General features: G+C 58.3%; 1 protein-coding gene across 1 annotated transcript in view; it reads left to right on the top strand.

The window, feature by feature from the left end:
* Positions 1-1,506: 1,506 nt before the first annotated feature.
* The window catches only part of LOC140902279 (immunoglobulin superfamily member 1-like), a 68,086-nt gene continuing 44,883 nt past the window's right edge, over positions 1,507-24,709 (top strand). The window contains 4 exon segments of the mRNA XM_073322202.1: positions 1,507-1,612; positions 1,800-1,835; positions 16,578-16,862; positions 18,077-18,367. Of these exon segments, the coding sequence (XP_073178303.1) occupies positions 1,582-1,612; positions 1,800-1,835; positions 16,578-16,862; positions 18,077-18,367 (643 nt within the window). The 5' untranslated portion in view covers positions 1,507-1,581.

Here is a 24,709-nt window from a genome sequence, read left to right as displayed (position 1 = left end):
CGACACCCTGTTTCCTGGCACCTGAGGGCCTGGCCCTTCCCCCCTGCAAGGTGAGAGCTAAAGGGTTGGAGAATAAAGGAATCCGGTGCCCTCCTGGCCCTGAAAGGGACAAAGCCCAGAGGACCCTGCCTGGGCGGAGTCGCTGGGGGAAGCGCAGGGAGGGGCAGAGGAGGCTGAATGCTCCGAGGTCAGACCCAGGAAGGTGGAGCCGGGGGAGCTGTGTGTCCTGCAGACAGGCTGCTCCCAGAGAGGAGACTTCCCCAGAGTCCTGCCTGGCTTCGTAGGAAGCAGTTCCGGAGCATCACCCGGGGACTCCATGACACCCCCCAACTGCAGCCCCAAGACTGGAGAAGCTCTGTCCCCACACCCCGGCCAGGGGCCCAGTGGGGAGTGAGGGCGGCAGCTCCGCCGCTCTTCGGCAGCGACTGCTTGGGGTGGCAAAATTGGTAGAGCCGCCCCTGGCTCCAGGGGGCCCCACTTGGCCGGGGCCCCTGGGCACACAGGCCCCATAGGCCCAGTGGCTGATCCACCACTGGTTGCAGAGAGCAGGGGGGCGATCCCTGTGTCGGTGTTTCAGCCCCTTCCCCCGCCCCGACAGACGCTGGTTCTGTTCCTGCAGGGGAAACCGACACTTTCACGGTCAGTGCAGCCGTGGGGAGAACCCCCCAGATCCACCCCCAAGAGCTCCCTCCCCTGCACTCACAGCCCCCCCGTTCCCAAGGCCTGGGGAAAGGTGGGTCTTGTGTGACTCCTGCCGGTCACAGACTCTATTTCCGAGCCTGGGGCGGGGGGCAGAGCTGCAAGGGGCCAACTGGTCAGGCTCCCTGGCTGGCCTCAGGTGGGGTGAGGCACAGCAGGTGATCTCCCATGCAGCCGGGTCCTGAGTTACGTATGGGTGAACCCCCTGCGCCCGAGCCCCATGGGCAGGCAGGGCCAACCGGGTAGGGGACAGACTCCCAGAGAGGCTGAACGAGGGATGGACTGAATTGGGGTGGAGGGGAAGCGGGGGGCTGTGTCTCCCCTGTTTAACTCCTGTCTCTTGTCGATAGCAGGGTGAGAATTTCTCAAACCCACCATCTGGGTGAGCCCCAGCAGGGTGGTGGCTCTCGGGGGAAGCGTCACCATCCGCTGTGAGGGTTGGCTCCCAGCCCTCCCAGCAAAGAACCCAGTGAATGAATGGACCTTAGAGACTGGACTCTGTGTGATGGGAGTTCGTCGCAGTTTTCAAAAGTGTCCTTCCTTGTGGGGTGGCCCCAGTCTTGGGGGATCTCAGGATATAGGGTCCCAAGAACGAGGGAGCTGAGGCGCGGTGTCTGTGGGGCTGGGAGCCCAGCTGCAGGAGGGGATGTGGTTTGCTGGGCGTTGCAGGGAGCAGGCTTTGCTCTGACCGTGGTAGATTTGGGCTGGAGATTGCAGAGAAACCAGCTGATGGGGAAGAAAGGGGCCGAGCGCATCACGGGGTTCCTGGGGCTGCAGCCCCCGGCGCAGTTCCTCATTCCTCTAGCACTCGGGCCTCAGGCTGGGTGGAGCTGGACACTGGGGTGTTGGTGGCAGCACTGGGGGGCCCCCCACTGCCCCATCATGGCGTCTGCTCTCACCATTATCCTCCTCAGTAAGTATCGGAGACAGCCAGGGCGTGTGGCCATGCGGGGCCGGGGGGATCTGAGACCAGGGCGTGTGGCCATGGTGGGGATCTTAGACCAGGGCGTGTGGCCATGGGGGGCAGGGGGGATCTGAGACCAGAGTGTAGGATCCAGTTGCTCTGGGATGTGACCCCTTAATACCACTTTTCTCTCCAGGCTGCTGGCTGGCGGGGCACAGTGGGGCGAGGGGAGGTGAGTAACCTGTGGGGAGGTCTGTGGTAACATCAAGGATGGGGGAGGGAATGCGTGGGGTGGGGAAAAGAGGAATCGAGCCCTGAACCTTCCCCAAAACACAACCCAAACTCGCCCTGTGAAGACCTGTCACAGTTCTCCCGACCCCATGGAGTTACTAGGAGCCGAATCTGGCTCCCAGGCTCTGACAAAGAAGCCAGGATTTTAACCGTTCACTGGTTCAAAGTTCTGCCCCACCCAGGCTGTGAGGATCGGCGGGAGGGACATGTGGATTTATTTCAGCTCATACAAACGCTAAAAGGGCCTGTCCGTGGGCTCTAGATCCCCTCAGGGAACCGAAAGGTTTCCGGTCAGAGCAGCCATGGGGGAGAACCCCCCAGATCCACCCCTGCCCCGAGATCCACCCCCAACCGCTTCCTACCCTGCACTCACAGCCCCCTGTTCCCAAGGCCTGGGGGAAGGTGGGTCTTGTGTGACTCCTGCCGGTCACAGACTCTATTTCCGACCCCGAAGCGGGGGGCAGAGCTGCAGGGGGCCACTAGTCAGACTCCCAGACTGGCCTTAGGTGGGGCCGTGGGGAAAGGTGATCTATCATGCAGCCGGGTCCAGAGCTATGTATGGGTGAATCCCCTGTCCCCAAAGCCCCATGGGCAGGCAGTGCCATCCCTGGTAGGGGACAGACTCCTAGAGAGGCTGAGTGACAGATGAACTGAACTGGGGTCGGCGGGAGGCAGGGGTGGGGTGTCTCCCTTGTTTAACTCCTGTCTCTTGTTGAAAGCAGGGCGAGAATTTCTCACGCCCACCGTCTGGCCCAGCACGGTGGTGGCTCTTGGGGGAAGCATCACCATCCGCTGTGAGGGTTGGTACCCGGGCATAAAGTTCTTTCTGCGTAAAGCCCTGGGCCTAGCAGAGAGGACGCCCGGCCGGGGTGCTGCAGAGCAGGGGGGGCCTTTCCCAGCCGACATATCAGTTAGGGGGTGACGGGCAGAGCTGAAGGTTATAAACCTCAGTGTGTAGTAGAGACTTGTACAGTCCCCTACAAGTCAGGGGTGGTGCAGTGCACAGAACCCAGGAATCCTGGACCCCGTCGCTCCTGCTGTCACCCCACTCCCTTCCCAGAGCTGGGGAGAGAACCTGGCTCCCAGCCCTCCCAGCAGAGAAGCCAGGGAGTGAATGGACCCTGGAGACTAGCTGTGATGAACGGGGACTGTTCTTAATGGGTCGTCTGAATAGTGTGGGGGTGCCTCAGTTTCCCCTGTGCAGTTCCTAAGTATCTGGGTGGTGGGGTAAGGGTGTGTGATCATTGCAGAGCCCTAGAGGGCAGGTGTGTGCAGGGGTCTGGACACAGAAAATGGCCAATCCCCTGTTTCCTGGCAACTGAGGGCCTGGGCCCTTCCCCCCTGCAAGGTGAGAGCTAAAGGGTTGGAGAACAAAGGAATCAGGTGACCTCCTGACCCTGGAAAGGGACAAAGCCCAGAGGAGGAGGGGCTGGAGGGAATTTCAGTTTGGGCTGGCTGGGACATGGAGTGAAGGGCAGACGTGGTTGTCTGGCTCACTGCCCCCCAAAATGGACCCAGCTCAGGTGTCCCGTTCTCTGCACCTACAAGCTCTGTTTTAGACCATGTTCCTGTCGTTTAATAAACCTCTGTTTTACTGGCTGGCTGAGAGTCACGTCTGACTGCGGAGTTGGGGTGCAGGACCCTCTGGCTTCCCCAGGACCCCGCCTGAGTAGACTCGCTGTGGGAAGCGCACGGAGGGGCAGAGGATGCTGAATGCTCCGAGGTCAGACCCAGGAAGGTGAAAGCTGTGTGAGCTGTGTGTCCTGCAGACAAGCTGCTCACAGAAAGGTGACTTCCCCAGAGTCCTGCCTGGCTTCATAGGGAGCAGTTCCAGATCTTCACCCAGGGACTCCGTGACAACTGGTGGTAGCAGTGGGATCTACTGCACCCCATGGATGGCACTTCCTGCAGTAAGTGATTGCGGAGCAGTAAAACGAAGGGGGATTGACGGGGACCAGGCGTGCTAAAGATTCAGAGAGAGACGGTTTCAGGGGGCGGTTAACCCCTGGGAGTGTGTGACCAGCGAGAAGAACTTTTGCAGTAACAGGGTCCCCCGGGGGTCTGCAGCGGGTGGTCCCAGGGGTGCAGGAGTCTGCAGCTCGACCCTGGCAAAGAGGTGGTGACCTCGAGAAGGGCTGGCACACTAGGGGTTCTCCCTGGAGACCGTGGGGAGCTGAGAGCACCCGGGCCTGTGAGTCCACAACAACTTGGGAAGAGCGGAGTGATGGCCTGTCACCGTCTCCTTAAGAAGGACATTATAATCCTGTGCAAAAAGAAAGGGTTGAGCATTGGAAAGTTCACCAAAGCATAGTTAATCGTGCAGCTGGAGGAGGATGACCGCTCTAAGGAACAGATTTCTGACCCCAAATGGGGCTATAGCAGGATCTGGGAGCAGCTGGAGTGGGAGCCAGGCATCCCCAAGACTCCTGTCCCGGACCAGATGAGGGTCTTCACGATCGGGTTCCCCATCGGGGGATCAGAGACGGACGGGATTGGAGCTGAGTCCGAGAGAGCAAGAGGACTGTGAGAGACAGCGAGTGCCCGAGAAAGAGCTGCAGAAGCAGCAGCAGCATGAACTGGCGGTGGGGGAGTGGAGAGGCCTAGGGGACCCCCCAGGGGTGAATGGGGATAGACCCCGGGGGGCCAGTTCCGCAGGGAACCTCGAGACTAAATTGCTGCCCCTGGATAAGGACGTGGGGATGTGGATGCCACCTCACTGCCTTTGAGCAGGCTGGAGATTTGAATGAGGGGGACCCTGCGGAAAAGCCCCGGTGTCTAGCTCCCTTGTTGGGTCTCAAGGCCATCGACTCCGTCAGCCAGATTAGTGGGGAGGTGGACAGGCTCCCACTCCTGACCCCAACCTATATGTCTGTGATGGAGTTTCCTGGGGCCAGGCCCCTGGGACCCCCAGTGGGAGCAGAAGGTGATGGTCAATGGGGAGACATTCCTGGGGTGGCGAGACCCTGGGTCAGAGGGACCTGGAGTCAGGCCCTGGGTGGTGCAGCCTCAGATGCTGAGGGGCTGTGTGAGCTGGGTGAGGGTCCCAGGGACGAAGCCCCTCACCCTGCCTATGGCCCAGATCCCTGTGCAGACCCAGGAGGGGTGGGGCTGGCTGGTCGTTGTGGTGCTCCAGGATACCAGCTGCGAGACCCTGTTGTGGGGGGACTGTGTCTCTTTGGAACAGGATCCAGGCCCTGCTCCTGTAACTGCCGAGGGTTTGAATTTGAATCCAGGGAACCAATTGGTGGAGAGGGAAATGGTCAGTGAAAATGCAAATGACCTGGCTGGCAGCAGGGAGGAGCGGCTAGGCCTGTAACCAGTTGTCATGGAGTGTGGGGGAGTCCAGGCGCTGCACCCCTCTTCCTGGGATTCACTGAGACTCTCAGCCAGCCAGTAAAGCAGAAGGTTTATTGGACAACAGGAACACAGTCCACAACAGAGCTTGTGGGTACACCCAGGACCCCTCAGTCAAGTCCTTCTGGGGGAGCAGGGAGCTTAGACCCCAGCCCTGGGGTTCCCTGTGTTCCTCCACCCAGCCCCAAACTGAAAACTAAACCCCCCCAGCAGGCTCCCTTCTGCAGCCTCTGTTCACATTCCTGGGCAGATGTGTTACCTCCCCCTCCCCCTCCCCCTCCTGGCTCAGGTGACAGGCTCTCAGGTCTCCCATCCCCAGGGCACATTCCCAGGTCAACACTCCCCCCATCCCTGCTGTGTCACATCCTCACATCTCTCCCCCCTTCCAGACTGAACTGAGGTGGGTCACTGTGACCAGTGACCTTGGGAAGTTCAGGGCCCCCTCTCCGGGACAGCGCATCCGCTATCAGGTTGGCACTTCCCTTCACGTGGACCACGTCCATATCCTAATCCTGCAGGAGCAGGCTCCACCTCAGGAGCTTGGCGTTGGCTCCTTTCATCTGGTGCAGCCAGGTCAGGGGAGAGTGGTCGGTGTAGACGGTGAAGTGTCGCCCGAAGAGATAGGGCTCTAGTTTCTTGAGGACCCACACCATGGCCAGGCACTCCTTCTCGATGGCCGCGTAGTGTTGCTCCCGGGGTAGCAACTTCTTGTTCAGGTACACGATGGGGTGTCTCTCCCCCTTTTCATCCTCCTGCATTAACACCGCCCCCAGTCCCGTGTCTGAGGCATCGGTGAACACCACAAAGGGCTTGTCACAGTCTGGGTTTGCCAGAACTGGGCCACTGACCAGAGCCTCCTTCAGCGCCCGGAAAGCCTCCTGGCACTGCTCGGTCCAGACCACCTTGTCTGGCTTCCCCTTCTTGCATAGCTCAGTGATGGGGGTGGCACAAACCTTCAGTAGTATCCTGCCAACTCAATAAAGGCTTGGACCTGCTTTTTGGTGTGGGGAGCGGGCCAGTCTCTGATCACCTCTACCTTTGCTGGTTCCGGCTTTAGGCGGCCGCTCCCCACCCGATGGCCCAGGTAAGATACTTCCACCATCCCCACCTTGCACTTCTCCACTTTTACAGTCAGCCCAGCCCCCTGGAGTCGGTCCAGCACTTATCTAACCTGGGACACATGGTCCTCCCAGGTCTGGCTAAAGACACAGATGTCATCAATATACGCCACGGCAAAACTCTCCATCCCCCTCAGGAGCTGGTCCACCAGGCGCTGGAAGGTGGCCGGCGCTCCCTTGAGGCCGAAAGGCAGGGTCAGGAACTCATAGAGCCCCAGAGGGGTGATAAAGGCCGATTTCAGCCGGGCATCTGCATCCAGCGGCACTTGCCAGTAGCCCTTTGTAAGGTCCATGGTGGTAAGGTATCGAGCTCCTCCCAGCTTGTCTAGGAGCTCGTCCGGCCTGGGCATGGGGTAGGCATCAGACACAGTGATGGCACTGAGCTTCCGATAGTCCACACAGAACCGGACCTACCCGTCCTTTTTGGGGACCAGCACCACCAGTGAGGCCCAAGGGCTGGCAGATGGCTGGATCATCCCCAAAGCCAGCATATCCCTGACCTCTCTTTCCAGGTCCTGAGCAGTTTTCCCTGTGACTCGGAAGGGGGAGCATCTTATCTGCGGGTGCGACCCTGTCTGCACCCGGTGGACAGTCAGATTAGTGCATCCAGGCTGGTTGGAAAACAGCTGTCGGTACGGATGCAGCACCCCCCTGACCTCAGCTTGCTGGCCAGGGGTCAGCTGATCCGAGAGGGGAATTGTTTCCAGGGGGGAACCAGCTCTGGTCCCAGGCAATAGATCTACTAAAGGGTCATCTCCCTGCTCCTCCCACTGTCCACACACGGCCAACACCACATTCCCCCTGGCATAATATGGCTTCATCATATTCACATGGTACACCCGGCAGTGGTGCGCCCGGTTCGACAGCTCCACCACAAAGTTTACCTCGTTTAGCTGCTTGACAATCTTGAAAGGGCCCTCCCAGGTGGCCTGTAGTCTGTTCTTTCTCACGGGGATGAGAACCGTCACCTGATCCCTGGTGGCGTAGGCACGGGCCCGCGCCGTGTGGTCATACCAGACCTTCTGCTTCCTCTGGGCTCTGGCCAGATTCTCCCTGGCCAGGCCCATGAGTTCGTCCAGTCTGTCTCGGAAGATCAGGACATACTCCACCACTGACTCTCCATCGGAAGCGGCCTTCCCCTCCCACTCGTCTCTCATCAGGTCCAGGGGGCCCCTCACCCTCCTTCCATATAACAGTTCGAAAGGCGAAAATCCGGTAGACTCCTGGGGCACCTCCCTGTACGCGAACAGCAGGTGAGGTAAGTACTTGTCCCAATCCTGCGGTTGCTGGTTCATAAAGGTTTTCAGCATCATCTTTAGTGTCCCGTTGAACCTCTCCACCAGCCCATTGGACTGGGGGTGATAAGCTGAGGCCCAGTCATGCCGGACCCCACATTTCTCCCACAAGCACCGGAGCAGGGCCGACATGAAGTTGGAGCCTTGGTCTGTCAAGACTTCCTTGGGGAACCGCACTCGGCTGAAAATGGTCAGGAGCGCATCGGCCACGGTGTCTGCTTCAATGGAAGCTAAGGGCACGGCCTCGGGGTAGCGGGTGGTGAAATCTACCACCACCAGAATGTATTTCTTCCCCGACCGGGTCGTCCTGCTGAAAGGCCCCACGATGTCCATGGCCACCTTCTGGAAACGTTCCTCTATGATGGGCAAAGGTCTCAAAGCCGCTTTCCCGTTGTGCCGGGCCTTCCCCACCCTCTGACAGGGGTCACAGGATCGGCAATTCTGCCGGACTGTGGGAAAGACCCCGGCCAGTAAAAGTTCTGTAGCAAACTCTGCCGGGTGCGCCGGATTCCCTGGTGCCCTGCGAGGGGGATGTCATGGGCCAGGTACAGTAGCTTGCGGCGATACTTCTGGGGGACCACCAGCTGCCTCCTGATCTCACAGGACTCTATTTCCCTTGTGTAGCCCATTCTCAGTACAGGAACCCCTTCTCCCACAGGAACCTCTCCTGGCAGCCTCTCCTCATAGTCCGTAGCACACTGAGGTCGGCCAGGTCCCTGAGCTTCCACAAGGAGGGATCTTTCATCAACTTGCCCTTGAACTCAGCGGCTGGGGAAGGGATGGGGACCGGTTCCCTCTCATTGGCCGGGTCTGAGGCCTCCGCCTCTCTGAGCCGTGCCCCTCGGTGCTCCCTCCAAACCAGGGTAGGGTCCTGTGCCTCCGGTGTGGTACCCTCCCCAAGGTCAGGGTGCAGTGCCCCTCGCGAGCTCTGGCTACGGGTCACAACCAGGGCGGTCTGGGGCTTGCTTGGCCAGTCCTCTAGGTCTCCCCCCATCAAAACCTCAGTGGGCAAATGGATGTACCCCCACATCCTTGGGGCCCTCCTTGGCCCCCCATTTCAGGTGTACCTTGCCACGGGCACCTTAAATGGGGTCCCACCCACCCCCGTCAGGGTCAGGTAGGTGTTGGACCCCACCCGATCTGGGGTCACCACCTCGGGCCGGGCCAGCGTCACCTCCACGCCCGTATCCCAGTATCCATTGACCTTCCTCCCATCCACCTCCAGGGGAACAAGGCACTCTCTCCGGAGGGACAGCCCCGCGCCCACCCTGTAAACCGAGCACCCTGAGTGCAGAGCATCCAGCCCTCTGGCGGAGCTGGCCTGGGGTACTCTTCCCTCCTGAGCAGGTGGTAAACTGGCAGCCCCCCTTGCCTGGGTCGTCTGCCCCTCGTCCAGCTGGGTCCCTGCCCAGTTAAGCCTGGGTAGGTTGGGTCTGCTCAGTCTGTCCCTGAGCCTGGGGCAATGGGTCCGTACGTGGCCTCTCTGGCCACAGTGATAGCAGCTCAGGTCACGTTGGTCCCCTCGAGTGGTCGGAGGGGCCCGACGCCAGGTATTCCCCTTGGGAGGGGGCTCTCCCTATTTCCCCGCTGGGAGGCCCCATGGTGACTCTCTCTCTGCATCGGGGGGGGCTGTTCTTTTGGGACTGCTCTCTGCTACCCCCTGACTGTTCAAAAACTCGTCGGCCAGCTGCCCTGCGTCCTGGGGGTTCTCTAGCTTTTTGTCCACCCACCACAGCCTCAGGTCGGAAGGGCACTGTTCATACAGTTACTCCAGTACGATTAGGTCAAGCAGGTCCTCTTTACCTTGGGCCCCAGCTATCCACTTGCGGGCATATCCCTGCATTCGGTTGACCAGTTGTAGGTATGTGACCTCAGGCATTTTACTTTGACTCCGGAACCTTCTCCGGTACATAGAATCCCAGGATCCTCCTTCTTCGCTTTTTTAAAGATTGGCACTACATTAGCCTATTTCCAGTCATCCGGGACTTCCCCCGTTCGCCACAAGTTTTCAAAGATAATGGCCAATGGCTCTGCAATCACAGCCGCCAGTTCCTTTAGCATTCTCGGATGCAACTCGTCCGGCCCCATGCACTTGTGCACATCCAGCTTTTCTAAATAGTCCCTAACCACCTCTATCTCCACAGAGGGCTGGCCATCTCTTCCCCATTTTGTGATGCCCAGCGCAGCAGTCTGGGAGCTGACCTTGTTCGTGAAGACAGAGGCAAAAAAAGCATTGAGTACATTAGCTTTTTCCACATCCTCTGTCGCTAGGTTGCCTCCCTCATTCATTAAGGGGCCCACACTTTCCTTGGCTTTCTTCTTGTTGCCAACATACCTGAAGAAACCCTTCTTGTTACTCTTAACATCTCTCGCTAGCTACATCTCGGGGGTCAGCCCAAACTCATGGAGCAAGGCCTGTTTGAACAGTTCGTAGTCCCCTGCCTCCGCCCCTGTCATTCGGCTGTACACCTCCACGGCTTTGGGGTCCAGTAAGGGGGTGAGAAACTGGAGCCTGTCTGCAGGGTCAACCCTGTGCATCTCTCAGGCATTCTCAAAGGCCGTCAGGAAGCTATCTATGTCCTCTCCCTCCTTCCGCTGGGCCAGGAAGCACTTATCAAAGCTCCTTGCAGTTTTGGGTCCCCCCGCACTCACCGCAGCTGGGGCCCCACTGCTCCTCAGCCTGGCCAGCTCCAGTTCATGCTGTCTCTGTTTCTCCTTCTCCTCCTGCTCATGCCTACGTTGCCTCTCCTTCTCCTGATGTTCCCGCTCCTTCTCCTGCTCATGTTGACATTGTTTTTCATGATCCTCCAGATCCCTCATTTTCATCTCCCTCTCCCATTCCAGCCGCATCTGCTCCAGGGATGGGGAGCTCCGCCGGGAGGATCCCCTTCTGGCTGATGGGGTCAGGGTGCCCTCGGTATTCGCCGGGCTTCCCCCAACCCCTACCCCAGGCCTAGGTAGGAAGGGTCTCAGGATGTTCTGGGCAGCAGTCTGACCCCTCTCAGCTTGGTGAGGCCCCAGTGCCCACGCTGCGTCAACCGGGCGGCTTCCCTCTGGGACAGGGATCGGGTCATCCAAGCGATCCCTCTCCTCCAACTGGGCAATCAGCTGTTCCTTGGTGGACCTCCCAGTGCGCAGCCCCCTCTGCCTGCACAGCTCCACCAGGTCGCTCTTAAGGCGTTTAGCGTACATCTCCCTGCTGGCCACTCACAGGCCGGGCAGCTCTCTATGGTTTCCGGATTCTGGATTCACTGAGATTCTCAGCCAGCCAGTAAAACAGAAGGTTTATTGGACAACAGGAACACAGTCCAAAACAGAGCTTGTGGGTACACCCAGGACCCCTCAGTCAAGTCCATTATCCGCTTGGCCATTATCTTTGAAAACTCGTGGCGAACCGGGGAAGTCCCGGATGACTGGAAAAAGGCTAATGTAGTGCCAATCTTTAAAAAAGGGAAGAAGGATCCTGGGAACTACAGACCAGTCAGCCTCAGTTCAGTCCCTGGAAAAATCATGGAGCAGGTCCTCAAAGAATCAATCCTGAAGCACTTACATGAGAGGAAAGTGATCAGGAACAGCCAGCATGGATTCACCAAGGGAAGTTCATGCCTGACTAATCTAATCGCCTTCTATGATGAGATTACTGGTTCTGTGGATGAAGGGAAAGCAGTGGACGTATTGTTCCTTGATTTTAGCAAAGCTTTTGACCCGGTCTCCCCCAGTATTCTTGTCAGCAAGTTAAAGAAGTATGGGCTGGATGAATGCACTATAAGGTAGGTAGAAAGTTGGCTAGATTGTCAGGCTCAACGGGAAGTGATCAATGGCTCCATGGCTAGTTGGCAGCCGTTGTCAAGTGGTGTGCCCCAGGGGTCGGTCCTGGGGCCGGTTTTGTTCAATATCTTCATAAATGATCTGGAGGATTAAGTAGATTGCACTCTCAGCAAATTTGCGGATGATATTAAACTGGGAGGAGTGGTAGATACGCTGGAGGGCAGGGATAGGATACAGAGGGACCTAGGCAAATTGGAGGATTGGGCCAAAAGAAATCTGATGAGGTTCAATAAGGATAAGTGCAGGGTCCTGCACTTAGGACGGAAGAACCCAATGCACCGCTACAGACTAGGGACCGAATGGCTAGGCAGCAGTTCTGCGGAAAAGGACCTAGGGGTGACAGTGGACGAGAAGCTGGATATGAGTCAGCAGTGTGCCCTTGTTGCCAAGAAGGCCAATGGCATTTTGGGATGTATAAGTAGGGGCATAGTGAGCAGATCGAGGGACGTGATCGTCCCCCTCTATTCGACATTGGTGAGGCCTCATCTGGAGTACTGTGTCCAGTTTTGGGCCCCACACTACAAGAAGGATGTGGATAAATTGGAAAGAGTCCAGCGAAGGGCAACAAAAATGATTAGGGGACTGGAACACATGAGTTATGAGGAGAGGCTGAGAGAGCTGGGATTGTTTAGCCTGCAGAAGAGAAGAATGAGGGGGGATTTGATAACTGCTTTCAACTACCTCAGAGGTGGTTCCAGAGAGGATGGTTCTAGACTGTTCTCAGTGGGAGCAGATGATAGAACGAGGAGTAATGGTCTCAAGTTGCAGTGGGGGAGGTTTAGATTGGATATTAGGAAAAACTTTTTCGCTAGGAGGGTGGTGAAGCACTGGAATGCGTTACCTAGGGAGGTGATGGAATCTCCTTCCTTGGAAGTTTTTTGGGTCAGGCTTGACAAAGCCCTGGCTGGGATGATTTAATTGGGGATTGGTCCTGCTTTTGAGCAGGGGGTTGGACTAGATGACCTCCTGAGGTCCCTTCCAACCCTGATATTCTATGATTCTATGATTCTAAGTCCTTCTGGGGGAGCAGGGAGCTTAGACCCCAGCCCTGGGGTTCCCTGTGTTCCTCCACCCAGCACCAAACTGAAAACTAAACCCCCCCAGCAGGCTCCCTCCTGCAGCCTCTGTCCACATTCCTGGGCAGAGGTGTTACCTCCCCCTCCCCCTCCCGGCTCAGGTGACAGGCTCTCAGGTCTCCCATCCCCAGGGCACATTCCCAGGTCAACACTCCCCCCTCCCTGCTGCGTCACATTGTCACACCAGACCCCTGGGGCTGGGTGGGACAGAGAGATGCTCCCCGCCCCCCTTGCACGCCCGATGGGGGGGCTCAGGCTGGCTCTGAAGCAGTGAGGAAAGCAGCGAGCTCGCTGCCTACCCCCACTGGGACAGCAAGGGCAGCGCTGAGCACAGAGGGAGCTGAGACCCCAGCTGAGACGGGGGAGACACAGGCAGGAGAGGGGATCTTTTAGTAGTTGCAAGGTGCTTGGTTAAGGAAAGTTTGGATGAGCCTAGGCAGCCTTGTGAGCTGATGGCTGTGTCTAGTCAGCAGGGTGGGAAGGGGAGGAGAGTGGAAGATGAGTGTCCCTGGACCTTACCTGTTAGCTGGGTGGAGAATTGGGACAGGGAAGGAAACGTGCCTTTGTCTGTCGGGGGTATTGACTTGCCTATGGAGGGAGCCACCCTGATCTCCAAGCAGTTGTCTGTGACCAGCCTTGTGTGCTGGGACAAGGGGAATGAGATCCCAAGCTCGGTGTCTGGTAAAGAAGAAAGTGTGTCTGGCTCTTTGTCTGTGGAGCAGACAGAAGGGGCCTTTCAGCCTGTGATGGTCGAGGGTCGTGCAGTTGTCTCAGAGTTGGTTCTGGATTCAGCTAAAGCCCAGGAAGGGAAGGGTCCTAAGTTTGTGTCTGCTCGGGAGAATGGCCCTGTAACTAGGTCGCATCCAGTTAGTGTCTATGCAAAATCCCAGAGAGTAGACAATTCTGGTGCTTGTATTTTGCCTGTTGCTAATGTGTTGTTGGGAAAGGGTGTAGCAACTCTGTCTAATCAGGATGAGATCCTAGCCAGGGCACAAGGAGAGCATGAAGGTGATGTGATTGTGTTACCTACTGAGGGTGCGGAAACCTGTAGCAAGAAGGAAAACGTTCCTGAACATTTTTTCAGAGTAACAGCCGTGTTAGTCTGTATTTGCAAAAAGAAAAGGAGTACTTGTGGCACCTTAGAGACTAACCAATTTATCTGAGCAGAAGTTTTCGTGAGCTACAGCTCACTTCATTGGATGCATACTGTGGAAACTGCAGAAGACATTATATACACAGAGACCATGAAACAATACCTCCTCCCACCCCACTCTCCTGCTGGCAATAGCTTATCTAAAGTGATCACTCTCCTTACAATGTGTATGATAATCAAGTTGGGCCATTTCCAGCACAAATCCAGGTTTTCTCACCCCCTCCCCCCCACACACAAACTCACTCTCCTGCTGGTAATAGATAGGCCAGATGGGCCAGAGGTAATTCTGGATGTAAGGGAGACCCAGAAAGAGTCTGTTGTTGCTCAGGAAAGTGTCCCTCTAGAGCAAGCCCTAGGTAAAGAGGGTAAGAGCAGAATTTCTGGGAGGGGTGAATTGTTGCATAGAAAAGCCCCTCGGGAAAGGAATCCTCATGGAGCCTTTGCAAGCAGTTTACTGCAGCTGAAGGGTGTGAAAGTGATTTAATCAAGAAAGTTTCAGTTCCTAAGAGCCATCAATTTTCTGTTGTGAATGGATCCACTGACTTTCCTGTTGAAGGATCCAGTGTCGATAGCTTTGAGAAGGTCTCAGATGAAGTGAAAGCTGTTAAGAAAGTTAAACAGTCCTATAACCAAGTGGCTGTGTTTGGCCAGCTTGTTGGGAGAAGACCCAATCCCAGTTTGACCCCCTGGGATTTTGGGGTGGTCAAAGGGCACGGGCCTCATAAACCTTCCCACATGTGGCCTGCGAGTGCTATCGACCACCCCCGACCCAAGGGAGGGCATGAAACTGGAAGGGCCTGGTGTAACTCCTACCAAGGAATGGGAGAGATGCTGGGGCATCCATGGGAACGTTGGTGGTTTTGAACTTCCCCAGGTCACCGGCTAAAGTGACCCCGCTCAGTTCGATCTCGAAGGGGGGAGAGCTGTGATGAAGTGGGACTGTTCTTAATGTTTCCTCTGAATGGTGTGGGGGCGCCTCAGTTTCCCCTAGGCAGTTCTTAAGTATCTAGGTGGTTGGGTAAGGGTGTGTGATCATTGCAGAGCCCTAGAGGGCAGGTGTGTGCAGGGGTCTGGACACAGAGAATGGCCGACACCCTGTTTCCTGGCAACTGCTGGCCTGGCCCTTCCCCCCTGCAAGGTGAGATCTAAAGGGTTGGAGAACAAAGGAATCCGGTGCCCTCCTGGCCCAGGAAAGGGACAAAGCCCAGAGAAGGAGGAGGGGCTGGAGGGAGTTTCAATTTGGGGCTGGCTGGGGACATGGAGTGAAGTGCAGATGTGGTTGTCTGGCTGACTGCCCCCCAAAATGGACCCAGCTGAGGGGTCCTGTTCTCTGCACCCACAAGCTCTGTGTTAGACCATGTTCCTGTCGTCTAATAAACCTTCTGTTTTACTGGCTGGCTGAGAGTCACGTCTGACTGCGGAGTTGGGGGGCAGGACCCTCTGGCCCCTGCAGGAGACCCGCCTGAGCGGACTCACTGTGGGAAGCGCACGGAGGGGCAGAGGATGCTGAATGCTCTGAGGTCAGACCCAGGAAGGTGGAGCCGGGTGAGCTGTGTGTCCTGCAGACAGGCTGCTCACAGAGAGGAGACTTCCCCAGAGTCCTGCCTGGCTTCATGGGGAGCAGTTCCAGAGCATGGCCTGGGGACTCCGTGACACCTTGTCTCCCCAACAAGCTGGACACACAGGCCCCATAGGCCCACTGACCGATCCACCATTGGTTGAAGAGAGAGGGGGGGTGATCGCTGTGTCAGTGTTTCAGCCCCTTCCCCCGCCCGACAGACGCTGGTTCTGTTCCTGCAGGGGAAACCGACACATTCACGGTCAGTGCAGCCGTGGGGAGAAACCTCCAGATCCACCCCCAAGAGCTCCCTCCCCTGCACTCACAGCCCCCCGTTCCCAAGGCCTGGGGAAAGTTGGGTCTTGTGTGACTCCCGCCGGTCACAGACTCTATTTCCGACTCCGGGGCGGGGGGCAGAGCTGCAGGGGGCCCACTGGTCAGGCTCCCTGGGTGGCCTTAGGTGGGGCCGGGGGGACAGGTGATCTCTCGTGCAGCCGGGTCCTGAGCTACGTGTGGGTGAATCCCCTGTCCCCAAGCCCCATGGGCAGGCAGTGCCATCCCTGGTAGGGGACAGACTCCCAGAGAGGCTGAGTGACAGATGAACTGAACTGGGGCGGGAGAGAGACAGGGGTGGGGTGTCTCCCTTGTGTAACTCCTGTCTCTTGTTGAAAGCAGGGCGAGAATTTCTCACGCCCACCGTCTGGCCCAGCACGGTGGTGGGGTTTGGGGGAAGCATCACCATCCGCTGTGAGGGTCGGTACCCGGGCATGAAGTTCTTTCTGCTTAAAGCCCTGGGCCTAGCAGAGAGGATGCCCGGCCGGGGAGCTGCAGAGCAGGGGGGGCCTTTCCCAGCCAACATATGAGTTAGGGGGTGACGGGTGGAGCTGAAGGTTATAAACCTCAGTGTGGAGTAGAGACTTGTACAGTCCCCTACAAGTCAGGGGTGGTGCAGTGCACAGAACCCAGGAGTCCTGGACCCCATCTCTCCTGCTGTCACCCCACTCCCTTCCCAGAGCTGGGAAGAGAACCTGGATCCCAGCCCTCCCAGCAGAGAAGCCAGGGAGTGAACGGACCCTGGAGACTGGCCTGGCCTGTCTCCTGGTAGGGAGCAGAGCTCTGGCCCCCAGGGGCTGAGGTTGCTCCGTGTCTCATGTTGTTAGCCCAGGGCTCAGAGGAAACTCTGGGCCCCTGTGGAAAGGCATCCAGGAGCCCGTCCCCAGGGCTGCCAGGTCTGACCCCCACGGAGGCCGCGTGGTGAGGACGGGGCCTGTGTCTCATGGCCTGTCTGCTTCTCCCTGCAGAGCCCAGCTACCCCAAACCCAGCATCTCCCTGAGCCCCAGCGGGGGGGTCTCCCTGGGGGGAGCTGTTGCCGTTTGGTGTCGGGGGCAGCACCAGGGCATGCGGTTCGTGCTGAATAAAGAGGGACGCCGTTTCCAAACTGTGGATCCGAAAGGGTTGGAGGCTGTGTTTCCCATCAGGAACGTGAGCCGGGAGGACCGGGGGAGATACAACTGCTCCTATCACAGCAGATCGGGGTCAGCCGCCGCGTCGTCCCCCAGCGACCCCGTCGAGCTGGTGGTGACAGGTGAGGGGCCCGGCTCGGCATTCCCATTCCCAGCCCCAGCCAGACCCTCACAGGGGCTCGGTGCTGATGGGACACTCAGAGCCAGGCTCTGCCCTGAGCCCTGACGGGATGCCCGTCATAGAATCATAGAATATCAGGGTTGGAAGGGACCTCAGGAGGTATCTAGTCCAACCCCCTGCTCAAAGTAGGACCAAATCCCCAATTTTTGCCCCAGATTCCAAAATGGCCCCCTCAAGGATTGAACTCGTAACCTTGGGTTTAGCAGGCTAATGCTCAAACCACTGAGCTATCCCTCCCCCGTGGAGCAGCAGCCCCTGGACACTCGGGACAGGGAGGTGACTTTAACGCTGTCCCTTGTGCGTAGGAACCGTGAGTCGCTATTTAATCCCCTGATCCCCTCCGCTCTGTTCTCCAGGCCCCGCCCCAGGCAGTGCCCCGGCCGGAGCTGAATGAGGCAGGGGCTGCAGGGGAAGTGGTGGCTTGGTGGACACAGTGCTGGGCTGGGACCCAGGAGATCTGGCCCAGCTCCTGGCGCGGCCACAGACTCTGTGTGATGGGAGCATGTCATGATTTTCAAAAGTGTCCTTCAAAAGGGCCTCAATCTTGGGGGACCTCAGGCCAAGCGCCAGAAACCGAGATGCCCACAGTTAGTGGAGACCTCTGCAAATGCTGGCCTCAATAGCGGTGGATCCCTAGAGCTGGGGGAGTACGTAGGGCCCCGCTATGTTCAGGGCCCCTTTGTGTCAGGCGCTGCATAAACACAGAGTGAAGAAATGGTCCCTGCCCCTGGGAGCTCACTAACAAAGTGAATCTGTCTGTGCCTCAGTTTCCCCTTCTGTTGAATGGGGATAATGACGCTTCCCTACCTCCCCGGGGGGCTGGCAGGGTGACTCCCTTTCTGTGTGGGCCTCAGGTCCTGTCATGCTGGGCCCCGGAGACAAGCCCATGAGTCACTGTGTGTCCAGGGCAGGCCAGATGAACGAGGCAGGGGCCACAAACGGGCACAGGAGGATCCCAAGCAGTAGGGAGCCGTGGCTCGGTGTCTTCCCGGGAGCCCAGCTTGCAGGGCCGGGATTCTGGGTGGGGGGACTCTGGGATCTGGGAGAGAATCTCTGCCCAGGGCCCTGGATCTGCCCGTGGTTGGGCCCTGCCAGGGAGGCTGGGGCTGGGTGGGTGCCCGGGTCTGGCTCTCACAGCCTGTCTCCTGTGCGCAGATCCCAGCCTGCCCAGACCCTCCATCTCTCTGAGCCCCACTGGGGTCACCGCCCCAGGGGCAGACGTCACCATCCGGTGTCGGGGGCAGAGCCGGGACGTGAGGTTCTTCCTGCACAAGGCTGGAGACCTGAACCCGCCGCGACACATGGACCCTGCTGGGGACGGGGCCGAGTTCCGCATCCCCACCGTGGGCCGGCAGCACGGAGGGAGCTACGGCTGCAGCTACCGGCCCCGGTCAGAGCCCTTCGTCTCCTCGCAGCCCAGCCACCCCGTGCAGCTGGTGGTAGCAGGTGAGGGGCCCGGCTCCACGTCCCCGCTCCCAGCCGGACCCTCAGAAGGTCGGCACCCAGATGGGATGCTCAGAGCCAGGCTCTGCCCAGAGCCCTGGGATTCGCCTGGACAGGGAGCGGGGACAGTGTCACTGGGGGGTTCCCCAGCCAGGGGGGAGCAGCAGCTCCTGGAGATTTGGTGCCAAGGGAGGGGGGATCCCTGTCCCCAGGGGCAGCTGCACAGCAGGGGCCTTTCCCAGGGGATGCTCCCCCGGCTGCCCCCGCACTGGGGACGCACAGAGGAGTCAGGGCCCAGGGGCTGCCCAGCCGGCACTGTCCCCAGCCACAAACCCCCCTCCCCGGGACTGACAGTAACAATCGATTGATGCTGAGTCACGGGCCGAGATGGATTAAGGTTTCTTGGGGCCCTGGACCAGAGCAAGGGGGATCCCTCACCACCCCTTCCTCCTGCCATCCCTCTCCTGTCCCGCCTCCTCAGCCTGCAGCCCTGCCTATGGCCCCACCCCTCTCTACCCTTTCCCCCGGTCCCTGCCCCTATTCCACCCATTGTCCCGCCCCATACCATCCCCCCACTGCAGCCCCGCAGTCCATTTCCTACTTTCTGTCCCCCCTGTGACAAAGCAGGACTGTTCTTAATGTTTCCTCTGAATAGTGTGGGAGTGCCTCAGTTTCCCCTATGCAGGTCTTAAGTCTCTAGGTGGTGGGATAAGGGTGTATGATCACTGCAGAGCCCTAGAGGACAGGTGTGTGCAGGGGTCTGGACACAGAGGATGGCTGACACCCTGTTTCCTGGCAACTGATGGCCTGGCCCTTCCCCCCTGCAAGGTGAGAGCTAAAGGGTTGGAGAACAAAGGGATCAGGTGACCTCCTGGCCCCGGAAAGGGACAAAGCCCAGAGGAGGAGGGGCTGGAGAGAGTTTCAGTTTGGGGCTGGCTGGGACATGGAGTGAAGTGCAGACGTTGTCTGGCTCACTTGCCTCCCAAAATGGACCCATCTGAGGGGTCCTGTTCTCTGCACCTACAAGCTCTGTGTTAGACCATGTTCCTGTCGTCTAATAAACCTCTGTTTTACTGGCCGGCTAAGAGTCACGTCTGACTGCGGAGTTGGGGGGCAGGACCCTCTGGCTTCCCCAGGACCCCGCCTGAGCGGACTCACTGTGGGAAGCGCACGGAGGGGCAGAGGATGCTGAATGCTCCGAGGTCAGACCCAGGAAGGTGGAAGCCAGGTGAGCTGTGTGTCCTGCAGACAGGCTGCCCACAGAAAGGCGACTGCCCCAGAGTCCTTACTCGCTTCAAGGGGAGCAGTTCCAGAGCATCGCCCAGGGACTCCGTGACAACTGGTGGCAGCGGTGGGATGTACTGCACCCCGTGGACGGCGCTTACTGCAGTAAGTGATGGGGGAACAGTAAAACAAAGGGGGATTGACGAGGACCAAGCGTGCTGAAGGCTCAGAGAGGAGCGGTTTCGGGGGGCGGTTAACCCCTGGGAGTGTGTGACCAGCGAGAAGGACTGTGCAGTAATGGGGTCCCCCTGGGGACTGCGGTGAGCAGGTGAGCAGTCTCAGGGGCGGAGGAGCCTGTGGCTTGGCCCTGGGAGAGAGAAGGACTTTTGCAGTAACAGGGTCCCCCGGGGGACTGCAGCGAACGGTCCCAGGGGCGGAGGAGTCTGTAGCTCGACCCTGGCAAAGAGGTGGTGACCTCGAGAAGGGCTGGCACACGAGGGTTCTCCCTGGAAACTGTGGGGAGCTGAGAGCACCCAGGCCTGTGAGTCTACAACAACTTGAGAAGAACGGAGTGATGGTCTGTCACCGTCTTCTTAAGAAGGACATTGTAACCCTGTGCAGAAAGAGAGGGTTGAGCATAGGAAAGTTCACCAAAGCACAGTTCATCGTGCAGCTGGAGGAGGATGACCGCTCTAAGGAGCAGATTCCTGACCCCAAATGGGGCTATAGCAGGATCTGGGAGCAGCTGGAGTGGGAGCCAGGCATCCCCAAGACTCCTGTCCCCGACCAGACGAGGGTCTTCACGATCGGGTTCCCCACCCGGGGATCGGAGACGGACGGGATTGGAGCTGAGTCCGAGAGAGCAAGAGGACTGTGAGAGACAGCGAGAGCCCGAGAAAGAGCTGCAGAAGCAGCAGCAGCATGAACTGGCGGTGGGGGAGCGGAGAGGCCTAGGGGACCCCCCAGGGGTGAGTGGGGATAGACCCCGGGGGGCCAGTTCCGCAGGGAACCTCGAGACTAAATTGCTGCCCCTGGTTAAGGAGGGGGGGATGTGGATGCCACCTCACTGCCTTTGAGCAGGTTTGAGATTTGAACCAGGGGGACCCTGCGGAAAAGCCACGGTGTCTAGCTCCCTTGCTGGGTCCCAAGGCCATCGACTCCGTCAGCCAGATGGGTGGGGAGGTGGACAGGCTCCCACTCCTGACCCCAACCTATATGTCTGTGTGGAGAATTGGGACAGTGAAGGAAACGTGCCTGTGTCTGTCAGGGGTATTGACTTGCCTATGGAGGGAGCTACCCTGATCTCCAAGCAGTTGTCTGTGACCAGCCCTGTGTGCGGGGACCAGGGGAATGAAATCCCAAGCTGTGTGTCTGGTGAAGGAGGAAGTGTGTCCGGCTCTTCTTTGTCTGTGGAGCAGACAGAAGGGGCCTTTCAGCCTGTGATGGTCGAGGGTCCTGCAGTTGTCTCAGAGTTGGTTCTGGATTCAGCTAAAGCCCAGGAAGGGAAGGGTCCTAAGTCTGTGTCTGCTCGGGAGAATGGCCCTGTAACTAGGTCGCATCCAGTTAGTGTCTATGTAAAATCCCAGAGACCAGACAATTCTGGTGCTTGTATTTTGCCTGTTGCTAGTGTGTTGTTGGGAAAGGGTGGAGCAACTCTGTCTAATCAGGGTGAGATCCTAGCCGGGGCACAAGGAGAGCATGAAGGTGATTTGATTGTGTTACCTACTGAGGGTGTGGAAACGTGTTGCAAGAAGGAAAAGATTCCTGAACTTGTGTGTGGCAAAGGGAAAGAGAATGCTTCTGACCTTTTATCTAGGAAGTCTGTCAGTTTGCCTGAAAGGGGATGTAAGTGAGACCCGGAAAAGTCTGTTGTTGCTCGGGAAAGTGTTCCTCTAGAGCAAGCCCTAGGTGAAGAGGGTAAGTGCAGAATTTCTTTGAGGGGTGAATTGTTGCATAGAAAAGCCCCTCGAAAAGGAATCCTCATGGAGTCTTTGCAAGCAGCTTACTGCAACTGAAGGGTGTGAAAGTGATTGAATCAAGAAAGTTTCGGTTCTTAACAGCCAGAAATTTTCTGTTGTGAATGGATCCACTGACTTTCCTGTTGAAAGATCCAGCGTGGAGAGGTTTAAGAAGGTCTCAGATGGAGTGAAAGCTGTTAAGAAAGTTAAACAGTCCTCTAACGAAGTGGCTGTGTTTGGCCAGCTTGTTGGGGAGACAAGGTGTCACTGAGTCCCTGGGCGATGCTCTGGATCTGCTCCCCATGAAGCCAGGGAGGACTCTGGGGAAGTCTCCTCTCTGTGAGCAGCCTGTCTGCAGGACACACAGTTCACACGGCTTCCACCTTCCTGGGTCTGAACTTGGATCATTCAGCATCCTCTGCCCCTCCGTGCGCTTCCCAGAGCGAGTCTGCTCAGGCAGGGCTCCTGGGGAAGCCAGAGGGTCCTGCCCCCCAACTCCGCAGTCAGACGGGACTCTCAGCCAGCCAGTAAAACAGAAGGTTTATTAGACGACAGGAACATGGTCTAGCACAGAGCTTGTAGGTGCAGAGAACTGGATCCCTCAGATGGGTCCAACCACGTCTGCCCTTCACTCCATGTCTCCAGCCAGCCCCAAACTGAAACTCCCTCGAGCCCCTCCTCCCCCTCTGGGCTTTGTCCCTTTCCCAGGCCAGGAGGTCACCTGATTCCTTTGTTCTCCCACCCTTTAGCTCTCACCTTGCAGAGGGGAAGGGCCCAGGCCATCAGTTGCCAGGAAACAAGGTGTCGGCATGTCCAGACCCCTGCACAACCGTGCCCTCTAGGGCTTTGCAAAGATCATACACCCTTATCCCACCCCCTAGATACTTAAGAACTGCCTAGGGGAAACTGAGGCACCCCCACACTATTCAGAGGAGACATTAAGAACAGTCCCACTTCGTCACACAAGGGTGTTGAGAGAGGAATGTTTCCATGCTAGTTCTGTAAGTAAACAGTATGTGGCCCAGGTCAAGATGGGGGCTCTTAACCAAGCGAGCCCAAATTGCAGCCCTCCAGACTGGAGCGCTGGGAGAAGACCCAATCCCAGTGTGACCCCCTGGGGTTTTGGGGTGGCCAAAGGGCACGGGCCACATAAACCTTTCCACATGCGGCCTGCGAGTGCTATCGACCACCCCCGACCTAAGGGAGGATGTGAAACTGGAAGGGCCTGGTGTAACTCCCACCAAAGAAGGGGAGAGGTGCTGGGGCATCCATGGGAACGTTGGTGGTTTCGAAGTTCCCCAAATCACCGGCTAAAGTGACCCCACTCAGTTCAGTCTCGAAGGGGGAAGAGATGTGACGAAGTGGGACTGTTCTTAATGTTTCCTCTGAATAGTGTGGGGGCGCCTCAGTTTCCCCTATGCAGTTCTTAAGTATCTAGGTGGTGGGATAAGGGTGTATGATCTTTGCAGAGCCCTAGAGGGCAGGTGTGTGCAGGGGTCTGGACACAGAGAATGGCTGACACCCTGTTTCCTGGCACCTGAGGGCCTGGCCCTTCCTCCCTGCAAGGTGAGAGTTAAAGGGTTGGAGAATAAAGGAATCCGGTGCCCTCCTGGCCCCGAAAGGGACAAAGCCCAGAGGACCCCACCTGGGCGGACTCTCTGGGGGATGAGCACAGAGGGGCAGAGGAGGCTGAATGCTCTGAGGTCAGACCCAGGAAGGTGGAGCCGGGGGAGCTGTGTGTCCTGCAGACAGGCTGCTCCCAGAGAGGAGACTTCCCCAGAGTCCTGCCTGGCTTCGTAGGGAGCAGTTCCAGAGCATGGCCTGGGGACTCCGTGACACCCCCCAGCTGCGGCCCCAAGACCGGAGAAGCTCTGTCCCCACACCCCGGCCAGGGGCCCAGTGGGGAGTGAGGGCGGCAGCTCCACCGCTCTTCCGGGCTTGGCGGCAATTCGGCAGCGACTGCTTGGGTTGGCAAAATTGGTAGAGCCGCCCCTGGCTCCAGGGGGCCCCCCTTGGCCAGGGCCCCTAGACACACAGGCCCCATAGGCCCACTGACTGATCCACCATTGGTTGAAGAGAGAGGGGGGGTGATCGCTGTGTTGGTGTTTCAGCCCCTTCCCCCGCCCCGACAGACGCTGGTTCTGTTCCTGCAGGGGAAACCGACACTTTCACGGTCAGTGCAGCCGTGGGGAGAACCCCCCAGATCCACCCCCAAGAGCTCCCTCCCCTGCACTCACAGCCCCCCGTTCCCAAGGCCTGCGGAAAGGTGGGTCTTGTGTGACTCCCGCCGGTCACAGACTCTATTTCCAACCCTGGGGCGGGGGGCAGAGCTGCAGGGGGCCCACTGGTCAGGCTCCCTGGGTGGCCTTAGGTGGGGCCGGGGTGACAGGTGATCTCTCATGCAGCCGGGTCCTGAGCTACGTGTGGGTGAATCCCCTGTCCCCAAGCCCCATGGGCAGGCAGTGCCATCCCTGGTAGGGGACAGACTCCCAGAGAGGCTGAGTGACAGATGAACTGAACTGGGGCGGGAGGGAGGCAGGGGTGGGGTGTCTCCTTTGTTTAACTCCTGTCTCTTGTTGAAAGCAGGGCGAGAATTTCTCACGCCCACCGTCTGGCCCAGCACGGTGGTGAGGCTTGGGGGAAGCATCACCATCCGCTGTGAGGGTCGGTACCCGGGCATGAAGTTCTTTCTGCTTAAAGCCCTGGGCCTAGCAGAGAGGACGCCCGGCCAGGGAGCTGCAGAGGACGGGGGGGGGCCTTTCCCAGCCGACATATGAGTTAGGGGGTGACGGGTGGAGCTGAAGGTTATAAACCTCAGTGTGGAGTAGAGACTTGTACAGTCCCCTACAAGTCAGGGGTGGTGCAGTGCACAGAACCCCGGAGTCCTGGACCCCATCCCTCCTGCTGTCACCCCACTCCCTTCCCATAGCTGGGGAGAGAACCTGGATCCCAGCCCTCCCAGCAGAGAAGCCAGGGAGTGAACGGACCCTGGAGACTGGCCTGGCCTGTCTCCTGGTAGGGAGCAGAGCTCTGGCCCCCAGGGGCTGGGGTTGCTCCGTGTCTTATGTTGTTAGCCCGGGGCTCAGAGGAAACTGGGCCCCTGTGGAAAGGCATCCAGGAGCCCGTCCCCAGGGGTGCCAGGTCTGACCCCCCACTGAGGCTG

This window comes from Lepidochelys kempii, chromosome 23 (assembly GCF_965140265.1).
Source record: "Lepidochelys kempii isolate rLepKem1 chromosome 23, rLepKem1.hap2, whole genome shotgun sequence".
Taxonomy (NCBI): domain Eukaryota; kingdom Metazoa; phylum Chordata; order Testudines; family Cheloniidae; genus Lepidochelys; species Lepidochelys kempii.
The sequence above is the reverse complement of the archived record's forward strand: the minus strand, read 5'-3'. Positions and strand labels throughout refer to the sequence as shown.